The 12,049-nt window shown below is 35.7% G+C and overlaps 1 protein-coding gene across 3 annotated transcripts in view; it reads right to left on the reverse strand.

The window, feature by feature from the left end:
• The window catches only part of sez6l (seizure related 6 homolog (mouse)-like), a 74,505-nt gene that overhangs the window by 45,921 nt on the left and 16,535 nt on the right, over positions 1–12,049 (reverse strand). For 2 of the 3 annotated variants that reach the window (XM_073829359.1, XM_073829360.1), the window contains exon 2: positions 824–907. The exons of the other annotated variant lie outside the window; for it this stretch is intronic. In XM_073829359.1, coding sequence (XP_073685460.1) covers positions 824–907 — 84 coding nt within the window. The remainder of the gene's footprint in view (positions 1–823; positions 908–12,049) is intronic. 3 annotated transcript variants of the gene reach the window in all.

Here is a 12,049-nt window from a genome sequence, read left to right on the forward strand (position 1 = left end):
GGTGAGCATATTAAAAAAATAAAAATAAATAAATAAATAAATGAGTAAATAAAAATACTATATATATATATATATATATATATATATATATATATATATATATATAAGAATAAAAATTGGGAAAAACCTTTATCATAACATCTTTAACTAACCACCATCAATCAAACTTATCAATAAACAAGCGTATTTAAATAAAATCTTTTCAAAGCAATGTATATGAGGTGAATTACAGAAAATAAATTATGCAATACGGTTTATGTTTCAAGCCAAAGTTTATACTGCTGTGATTCATCAGGAGCAGGTTGATTTTCTTTGCGGTTTCCGAGTTTTTATTTGAAATCCCTATGGAGAAAACAAATACGGAAAAAATACTTCCGGACCCCAAGAAAGTGGGCGGTCATAGTACAAGAAAGGGCATCAAAATAAGCTCCAAATGATTCGGTTTGACCGAACCGATAAACACGCTCTCTCACAGAGCTTCCCACACACTTCCACATCTCCCCCGTCTACACGGCATCCCATTATCACCGTTTAGTGCTATGACTGCGTGCTGACTCATTAAAGGTGTCAATGATCCCACCATAGAGAAAAAGAGTAACAGAGTGCTTGTGAAAGCAGGGATTGCGTGAGATAAAGAGGACGGTAGGTGAGGATGGGCGAGGGAGAAAGAGAATATGAGAGGGAAAGAGAGAGAGTAAGCAAGACTGTGTGTTTCTGGGCAGAGCAGATAAAGGCCACCGCCATTGGCTGTATGGATGCGGGAAAGAATTGCACGCTTGTCAAGGATTGAACGCATGGCTGAATAAGGAAACATATAACTAACCTTGACTTTTCAATCCCCACATTTGTCTGCTTTTATGCCCTTCCTCTTTTCCACCGCCGGTGACATTCCCGACGTGCTCTACAGCTGACAAACAGACAATAAATGTAACCGTAAATTCCTGGGGGCGCATTCCCATCCCATCATATTCAGTCGCTGTGGAAAAGCACCGCTTGTGAAGGCCACGTCGCTTATAATGCCTACAAAACATCACATATACTGGTGGGAAATAAGCTAAATAGTCGTCTGTGAGATTGAACCCCAGGGCAAAGAAACACAAGTGTTTGATGTAAACAGCACCAGTGATCACAATCATCTTACAGCTCAAACGGTTGCTCTCAGAGCCATGCTGAGCATTGTGGGAGGTCTGCAGTACAGTAAAGATCCCTGCCCTCCTATCAGCACTCACCATTAATATCTGCTGCAGACCTATTTTAAAGACTGTCGTCGTTTCTAAAGAAACGCTACTAAGGTGGCAAAATATATTGGTTTTTGAAATTATAATAGCGCCCCAGACAAAAAAAATTACTAGGGAGCTTTTGGCTCCTGAAATGAAACATTTAGGAGCCAAAAGACTTGTCGTGTTATTAGACAAATTACTGAATTGCTAAAAATAGTTGTTCAGAAGCAGTGCATAAGTTCTTTCTTAAGCTTTTAAAAGCACTTAGTAGTTACATAGACTACAATAATGCATGTTATATAATGGTGGTTTTTAAAGGGAGCTGCGGGTAATAAGTCTTAATATAATCAAAAAGATGTCTATTACTGAAATATGTAGTAGAAACCCATGAACGATTTACATTATTTAAGAAAAATCCCAAATTTTGAACCATTATTTTGATGACATAAAATGGTTGCACTCTGTGAGCTACTGCCGCTACCTGTTGCTATTTTTACCGTAACGCAACTCAGAAAATAAAATACTGATACGATGACTGCAGCTACTGATGCCGTACCATCGATTTTCGGTTGTAAAACTGGCTGTATTATTTTGCTGCCACAATGTTGTGAAGACGCAGTGTGTTTCATTGCAAAAAACGAAAGTGAAAGTACTTCCTAATGAAGACACAACTAGAAATCAGTGGTTTAATTATATTTACAACACTGTTACGGAACAGTACAACGCAAACATTCGAGCGGGTGATGCACATTTCACGGATGACCGTTTCCTGAACCTGGGAGAGCAGCTTACAATGCCAGCTATACACAAAGGGTTAAGGCTATAAAGTGGGGCAGTTCCAATGTTGCAAAGACAGTCTGCGCTTCTGACTGACGGCCTGTAAGTATGTTTTCATATTTAAAGAATCCAGTACTGACTATTCAAATGCATAGTGCTTGTTGTTTCTCGTTCTACGATCGCAAATGCAGACATGGTGTTATGTTTACACGGCGCAACGCAATGCGTAAAAAGACAGTATTATAATCAGTAGTTATGTCCCCACTGGATGCAACAAATACCTCGTTTATAATGGGTTTTATTGTTTCAGTCTTGTTGCGCCAAAAAAACAGTATGGTATGGGGCGTAACATTTCCGTCACATGCTTGAGATATTCGGCCAATCACAACGCACCAGATAGCTGGCCAATCAGAGAACATCTCGGTTTCCATCAACGAGTTTTGTAAAAATCGAAGCGTTTCAGAAAGGCAGGGTAGAGAGAAGCAACAATAATGTACAATATGTGGAAAATAATTTTATAAAGTTTTTTGAACCTCAATCTACGTAATCTAATACAATCTACATAGAGATGGAGGGTTTCAGAGGAAGTAGTGTGCCAAGTAGTTTAATGCTGTGAATATCATCAGTTTACTTTAAAGATACCTATTATGTCCCTTGCACAATATGTAATATAAGTTTCAGTTGTCCCAGAATGTGTCTGTGAAGTTTCAGCTCAAAATAGTCCACAGATCATTTATTATATCATTTTAAAAATGCCTATTTTGAGTGGAAGCAGAAACATGCTGTTTTCGTGCATGGCTCTTTAAATGCAAATGAGCTGCTGCTCCCCGCCCCCTTTATCAGAATAGGACTATGCCTTTACAGCTCAGATAAAAAGATAAAAAAACATCTGTTTGGTTTTGATTATCATGTCTATTACACTGCAATCATGCGTTTTAAATCATATTAGTTTAAACTTCTGATGTACGTTTTTCTGAGCGCACACATCCGAAGCACACACACAGAAAGCAGCTGTCACACGTCGTGCAAGAACTAAGTCAAGTACTTCTCTTTCATGTCTTATTGCACTTAGACTATCAAATACACCCAAGTTTATGTTAAAAACACAAACGGTCGGTTATGTCTATGAAGGTAAACAGCTTGGAAAGAAATTGCATGTTTATGTTAGATCTGTGTGGCAGCAGTGTAATATAAAGTAAATAAATCAATAAATCAACTGCTCACTTGTCTCCTGAGGTTGGGACTCTAAATAGTGTTCAGTGCTCATCTGTGTAGCCACCGACAGAACATTTAGCATGCTTTGCTCAAATTTTTCCCATGGTGTTAGAACTGGTACACCATTGTCACTTGCGAAAACAAAAAGACAGTACTTTAAGGACCCATCAGCCTGCACCATCTAGAGTTTCATGACAAAACTTGGCATAAATAATTTATAATATAATAATACTTAATATATAATACTTAGGAAAAACTACACAAATACTTCACATATATTTAATTAGAATGATATATTTTTACTTATAATTTTGTTATTTTAAAAAAGTATTATAGATCTGAATATGTAAATATATAAAGTTTGTGCCATTAAAAGCACTAGTGTAAAACATGAATATAAAGTTTAAAAGAACAGCATTTATTTAAAATAGAAATAGAATATGTTTTACTAAATACGATACCTATATTATTTAATTACAAATAAATAATTTAAAATAAAAATATTTATTATATTAAATTTAGATATTTAAGGGGAACAATTAAACACTTTAGAAACACTAGTGAAAACCATGATACAATTTTTTCCAGGATCGATGAATATAAAGGATTTTAATAAAATAGATAAAACTGAAAAAATAAATACTATATACATAAATAAAATAAAATAAATAAAACAAAAATGAAACTATGGTGTCTCAATTATACTAAAATAACACTGATTTAACGCTACTTTTGACACTTTTCTAATGTGTCCTTGCTTAATAAAAGTATTTATTCCTTAAAAAAATTGTCTTTGCTTTCTATATCAATATGGTACATTTAATTGTACGTTTAAAACAAGTTAGATAAAAAGGTAATCTAAAAGTAATCTAAAAAGTATTCAGAATACATTACCTAAAATAAATAACCTAGATTACGTTGCTAACTACAGTTTTCATTGTATGATCTGTAATCATTAAAACTACAAATGGTAAGCACTGAGCTCTGTTCATTGCCATTTATAAATCCTCTTCTGTGGCCACATGGGATAGTAAATCATCAATCGAATTCGCAGAAGTATTACTTTTTGGTTTTTTGAATACTAATTTGGAGGAACTACTCTTTTGGTGTACAGTTTTTCGCATACTATATAGTAGGGAAGTATTGACACAGCGAAAGTCTTGGAAATGGCCTAGCAAATGACACCCTGAACACCATAGCAACCACACAGCATCTTGCTAAAACCAATCAGCACACCTTGGGATAGTGTCCCTTGGCAACCACTTCAACACAATATTTTTCCAAACAAAACCTTAGAAGGGCTGCATATTAATTATATGTGAACTATTGACTCAAGCTCACATTCCAGCATTAATTAATCTGAATTCTCATTCTCCACATCTACATGACGGCAGCCATTTTCCCATGGGACCACTGGCCCGGCTCACTAATTTGAACACCTGCCTCATTAGCGGTGGCGCTCGGCCCTGAGCTCAATGCCAGTTATGGCGGCTATTACTGGAAAGTCACACTAGAGAGATAGAGACAAAGAAGAGCAGGAACCAGAAATAATGATTTTTTTTTTCCAGTGGAAGCTAATGAGAGCAGCACAAACACTGGGTCGATGTCTCGGGACAGTTGCTACATGCCCCCATCGGGTCAGTCGAGCCCTCTAGATCCAACACTAAACTGGAGCAGCCATCGATTGAGTTTGAATGAGCCACATGACACATCATCTCTGTCGAAAGCGCTGCCCAATGCACCACGGATACAATATTAAACCAATGAACTAGCACGCGAACATCCTTATCATCTGCTGCGAGTCTGTAAACATGTACAAATTACATCAAGAGTCTTGGACAAACGCCTGGTGACTGTACGATCAAATTGTTGGTGACTGCAGAGCTCTAGATTGACTCAGCCGTCCGTCGATGTGGAAAATAAGAGCTGTCGATCCTGATCCAGTACAGATGGCACGTTCACCCGGCATGTAAAGCTTTTCAGCACAAATCAATCTGCGTCTGTAATAAGATGGGTGAAGGATTTAGCATCAAAATCTGGACATTTTAATAAGCCTATTTTCAGTTACTTAAAGGTAAAGTGCGTCATTTTAATGTAAACATGTTTTTCTATTCAAATACAGTTTAAGTCAAAAGTTTATATACCTTGTAGAATCTGCAAAATGTTAATTATTTTACCTAAAAAAGAGGGATCACAGGCAAAATAAGAAAAAAGTACACATTCTCATTTTGTTCAACACATTTTGTTTACACCCTCCAGCTCTTAATGCTTCATGTTTCCTTTTGGAGCATCAGTGAGCGTTTGAACCTTCTGTAATAGTTACACTGAGTTGTCCTCAGTGTGAAAAGATGGATCTCAAAATCATACAGTCATTGTTGGAAAAGGTTCAAATACACAAAAATGCTGAAAAAACAAAAACAAATAATTTGTGGGACCTGAAGGATTTTTCTGAAACACAGTGGGCGGTTTAACTGTTCAGGACAAACAGAGACTCGTGAACCACTATCACTAAACCAAAAAACAAAACAAAAACAAAAAACAGCTGTGGATCATTCAGGTAACAACGTAGTATTAAGAAACAAGCAGATGTAAACTTTTCAACAGGGTCATTTTTATAATTTCAACTATTATTTTCTCTTGTGGACTAAATGTAAATGTCTTTTATGTGAAATATCTTATTCAGGTCCGTACTAAATAAAAAAATAATATGCATTTTGTATGATCCTTGTTATTTTGGTAACAGAATTGTGTATGTAAACTTTTGAACTTTATAATATGCAAAGCAACTATAAGTAAGCATTCATAAGCTGGCAATGAGCAATTTTACTCTTGTGATGTATTTCTGAAATGGCATATTAATTAAATAGAATTGGCATAGAGTTGGAAGGTTTAATTGAATTCTACTTTCTAAGTTACAATTAAAATTTTTATTGCTACCTTTAAAATCAAATACAGTTTAATTTCAGGTATTAAATTGGAATTCACTTCAATTCTGAATGACGCACAACCTGGTTTCATACTAGAATGGGACCAGAAGGCAAGTCTAAACTGTATTTAAAAAGTTAATAGGCTCAAATAAATGTACATGTATATGTAAATGTAAATCATTTTTAATTTAGTCTTTAAATTGATTAAGAAGTTGTTTGTGTTTGTGTCAATTCACGTCAGGTAAGTTTTGCGATTTACTACAATATTAAATGGCTTACAAAAAAAAAAAAAGTGTACAAATACAGCCCAATGTACCATGGTAATATGTGATCCTGGACCACAAAAAACAGTCATACGAAGCATGGGTATATTTGTACCTCTTTTGTATGGGTTAAAATGATATTTTTTTCTTTTATGCCAAAAAACATTAATAAGTAATTTAAGTAAAGATCATGTTTCATGAAAATATTTTGTAAATTTCCTACCGTAAACATATCAAAACTTAATTGTTGATTAGTAATATGCATTGCGAAGAACTTTATATGAACAACTTTAAAGGCGATTTTCTCAATATTTAGATTTTTATGCACCCTCAGATTCCAGATTTATTAAATAGTTGAATCTCAGCCAAATATTGTCCTATCCTAACAAACCATACATCAATGGAAAGCTTATTTATTCACCCTTATGACTGGTTTTGTGGTCCAGGGTTACATATTAACAAATTCTGTATTGACTGTTCAAAAGAAATGTTCAAAACATTTATAGTTTTTCTACAGATGTAGTTATTGTTTCAGCATATTAAATTAGGAGAGGAAAGAGTTTTTAAAGGAGACATCGGATGCCCATTTTCCACAAGTGGCTATGATTCTTTAGGGTCTTTATGATCCTCAATGGTCGTGTAAAATAACACCCTTTTAGCTTGTGAAAAACAGCTCTGTTCACAGCGAGCCGTTTCAGTGCATGTGTCTTTAAATGATAATGAGCTACTGCTCACTCCACCCCCTCTTCTGTTTTTGTGTATTCTGTGGTGCATTACCTTCGAAAACAAAACTGCAATGCTTATGAGATTTTGTAAAATAGCGGACAGCGTACAACTGGCTGACAGCGGAAATATGCAAATACGGGACAGTCCGTCAGTGGTTGTGGGCGGGGCCTGAGCAGTATGACATCATAAAGCTCAGAAAATCAAAACGGCTTGATATTCGAGACCTTTTAGGTCAGGGCTATTCAATTAGATTCATTTGAGGGCCGGATTATCGAGCTGAAAATTTGAAGGGGGCCAAGGGGGTGGGGGCCGTCCCGATCTCTTTCTGGGGGTTGTATTGTTGTAACTAATATTACAACACCAACATCTATAAAAGGTTAACGTTAGTGCTGTCTGTCAATCAATTAAAAAAAAATCACGCATTTTTCTGTAATTAATCATGATTAATCGCATATAGTCAGAATTTCATACTGGACCTCCAAATTAAGGTAGAGAAAACATAAAGTATATTTTAAATATGTGTTTAATGGCTTTTTTTTTTTTTTTTTTACCAAGAAGCCTATTATTTATGAAGTATTGATATCAATACTGGTACTGGTGTCTTTATTAAATGAATTATCTCTCAGTTTTACATATTAATTATGTCCATTCAACATTACAGTATAATTGAAAGCTCTGAAATATATAACAACTTTTAATTTAGATGATTTTTTTTTTTTTTTTTAAATATCTTCACATGAACTATAAATTGTTTATGCGTAAACTACACAGATTATCATTGCAATATACTGGTTATAATTGTGATTTGATGTATTTTATTTTTTTTACATTAGTGTTTGTTTACCACAAAGTATATTTTGGCCATCAAAATAACATTCAGTTATTTGGCCATCCAAATAACATTGGATCATAAGAGCTTTAACGTGCTGGAAATGGTTGTGCAAAATGCTTGAAAGTCATTGAAAAGTGCCTGAATTTCTCTTTCAAAAGGTTGTACAAACCCTTAAGTGAATACTGTAATAACATTCGACTATGCTTAAGTTGGCGTTACTTCTGGTTTTCTGACATACCTCAGCGCTGTTTATAACAGAATTTGATTGATTCTCAATAGATCTTGCAGCAACCTTAATTCATTCTGCACGAATTCAAACACTTCTCACTGGATCTCGCAGCACTGTGCAGTTACAGTGTTGCGAAATCAACTTTGGTTCCCGGCTGTTCTGAGCTCGGACAAGCGTGTTTGCATTGCGGTACCAGCTGATAAACGGTCCGCGGTGCGCAGCTCAAACGTAGCGCGCTCAAACGTGGCGCGCTTTGGTTTCTCTTTCGTTTCGTTTGCTGTTTTATGTTTCTCATATGAAACAGAAATAGCAGCGCTTATGAGTTGAACAACGCAGTGGTCGCGCCAGTGCGACCGTTTACAAAATTTAGTCACACCGGCAGAAAAATGTGTCCATATCCATATGGTCGCAGTCTGGAGCCCAACAAGTGCTTGTTAAATCTGCCGGCTATTGATGTTGCGGTCTCCGGTAGATTGTGGTTGTTCTTGGCGCTCTTGCTTTTCTTTTTTGCTGGCCCGGGCCAGCGTTGCCGCCTAGTGGACAAACTATAGTGCCAAAACAATTCAAGCCACTTGCGCGTACTTCTCCCTCGGGCCGGACGAAGATGATTGGCGGGCCGGATTGGGCCCGCGGGCCGCCAATTGAATAGCCCTGTTTTAGGTTTTATGGGGATTAAAAAAAAGGTGTAAATGGATTTTTATTATTGTAGGGTGGTTGTGTTCACACTGCTAAGACATTTATATGCAAATTTATATAGCATTCAATGTCACCTTTAAAATTGGGTAAAATTCTATTAAACAACATCAGAACAGCAAACCGGCTCATCGTCTCTACGGTGCGGTCTCTTTATGGGGATCTCATCCATTATTGGATGTTCTAGGGGCCTGAATCTATTGGATTCCCTCCAGGATGGCGACTGGCACAGCGAGGCAGATGGCATCTTCTGCCCGCTCGTCATTCAGGCGTCTCTGAGCAGCTGCACAGGTGTGCGTCGTCTGCACAGGCAGCTGTCCTGCTTCTCTCTCACACATGTGTCTCCCTCTATCCTTTGCCTTTAATCTCAGCGCTCCTCCCTGAACATTCTGACCTTTGCTTTGGTTTTAATTTATGTTACTTTAGAACGGCGTGTTCCTCAAAGGTGAGGTGAAACAAATAGTGTTTTCTATGATTCAACGAGAGTGTGATTAACCACTTCTCTGGAGAACAAAGGGTGACAATACATCAAAGGGACGCATCCTCTCCGTTCTCCCTCTCCTGCCTTCATTTAACTCACAAAGTGTACGCAGGGATCAAAAAGATCAAGAAGAACGATAGAACAATGTCTCCCTGGGTATCAGTCCACAAAAACACACAGATTCCTCACAAACTTCTGTCTATGTTCAGAATAGCGGACTATCACACTACTATTTCTTTAGTATATAGTAAACTTATGCTCAAACATCTGGGGTCAGTAAGATTTAAGAAATTAATAATTTTGATTAGCAAGGACTCAGTAAGTTATGAAAGCCCGTTTCCAAAACTGAAAAAAAGGCAATTACCTTTTTTAAATTTTTTATTAAATGGCGGAAACTTGCAATCCTGAGAAAAAAAAAGAAAAAAGGTCAGAATTGTGAGTTTTTAATCACAATTCTAACTTCATTTCTCAAAATTTTTTTCGCAAGTTTTTACAAGTTTATATTTCACAATTCTAAAAAAAAAAAAAAAAAGAATTGTGAGATTCACTTGCAATTCTTAAAAAGTCGCAATTACCTTTTTTTTTTTTATTCAGTGGCAGAAACAGTCTTTTATATTAAGCTGATCGAAAGTGACAAGATTAGTTATAAAGTCAGAATTGTGAGATATATACATGCAATTCTGATTTTTTTTTTTCTCAGAAATGCAAGTTTGTATCTCGCAATTCTGACTTTTTTCTAGCAAATGCCAGTTTGTACCCACAATTCTGACTTTTTTTCTCTCACAATTGCAAGTTATAAAATCCTAATTTTGAGGGGGAAATACTGATATGTTCTCAAAATTGCGAGTTTTTAATCAAAATTCTGACTTAATTTCTCAGAATTGCAAGTTTATATCTCATAATTCTGAAAGAACATTTCAGAATTGTGAAAAAAGGTCTGAATTGTGAGATATAAACTTGCAATTCAGATTTTTTTCCTCAGAAATGCAAGTTTGCATCTCGCAATTCTGACTTTTTTCTAGCAAATGCCAGTTTGTACCCGCAATTCTGACTTTTTTTCTCTCACAATTGCGAGTTATAAAATCCTAATTTTGAGGGGGAAATACTGATATGTTCTCAAAATTGCGAGTTTTTAATCAAAATTCTGACTTAATTTCTCAGAATTGCAAGTTTATATCTCACAATTCTGAAAGAACATTTCAGAATTGTGAAAAAAGGTCTGAATTGTGAGATATAAACTTGCAATTCAGATTTTTTTCCTCAGAAATGCAAGTTTGCATCTCGCAATTCTGACTTTTTTTCTCGCAAATGCCAGTTTGTACCCGCAATTCTGACATTTTTTTCCTCAGAATTATGAGATATAAACTCACAATTGCAAGTTATGAAGACCTAATTTTGAGGGGAAAAAAAAAGACTGATATGTTCTCAGAATTGCGAGTTTTTAAATCACAATTCTGACTTAATTTCTCAGAATTGAGAGTTTATTTCTTAAAATTGCAAGTTTATATCTCACAATAAAAAAAAAGGTCAGAATTATGAGATATAAACTTGCAATTCTTAAAAAGTTGCAATTACCTTTATTTTTTATTCAGTGGCGGAAACGGTCTTCCATATTAAGTTGATCAAAAGTGACAGTAAAGACTTAAAATGTTTCAATAACAATTCTGCTCTATTCATCAAAGAATCCTGAATTATGTATCAAGGTTTCCACAAAAATACAAAGCAGCACAACCGTTTTCAACATTTATAATAAGAACTGTTTCTTGAGCAGCAAATCAGCATATTAGAATTTCTTGACGGATCATGTGACACTGAAGACTGGAGTAATGATGCTGAAAATTCAGCTTTGTTTTATTTATTTACAGAAAATTAACAGAAAAGAGTTATTTTAAATTATAATAATGCACAATACTTCTGTTCAAAATGAATAAAACTGGATTAATACGATATAAAATATAAAAATAAATTGGAAAATCAAATTGGAAAAAATCAATTATTTCATGTCATGTGCTCTATAAGACTTGGGCAACTGTATTATGTCATCCATGCATGTTCCATACAGAAATTCACATTATGTACGTTACAATAGTATGCATACTACTAATTTCCATAAATGTAATTAGTATGCAACATCAAAACCGACCCACAGATAATGGCCTTTGAGACTTCTCCCCCATCTAACCTGAAGATCTTTGGGAGTTCTTCCATGGCAATGTCACATTTGGCTTATTCACCGCGTCCTTTTCTTTGTCAAGCTGCTTTGGACCAATTTGAATAGAAAAGGTGCTCTACTAATAAAACAGAATTGAACAGAACTCTAGTTTTCCCAAAGATTTCCTGTGTTGATATTCCTATCACCATGACAACCCATCTTAAAAGCCCTCTCCATTTACAATTAATGCGGTTGTCCTTTAAAACATTTATTTGTTGATTTATTTATGCTTTACGCTACCCAGAGGAAACCCGCTGCATGTCTAAAAAAATCAAAGCGCTTGTCATCAGCACGCAGATCTTGTGACAGTGAAGAGGTTTCATAAGCGTGACAAAGTTTGATGGATGCGAGGGTATGGAAATTTGTGTTTTTCTTTCTTCCCCCTCTTCTCCATGCCTTGACTCCTCCATCTTGTGCTCCATGCATGAACGGGAGGCAGTCTGGAGTGTGAGTGGTGTTTCAATGACTGTTGCC

This window comes from Garra rufa, chromosome 23 (assembly GCF_049309525.1).
Source record: "Garra rufa chromosome 23, GarRuf1.0, whole genome shotgun sequence".
NCBI lineage: Eukaryota > Metazoa > Chordata > Actinopteri > Cypriniformes > Cyprinidae > Garra > Garra rufa.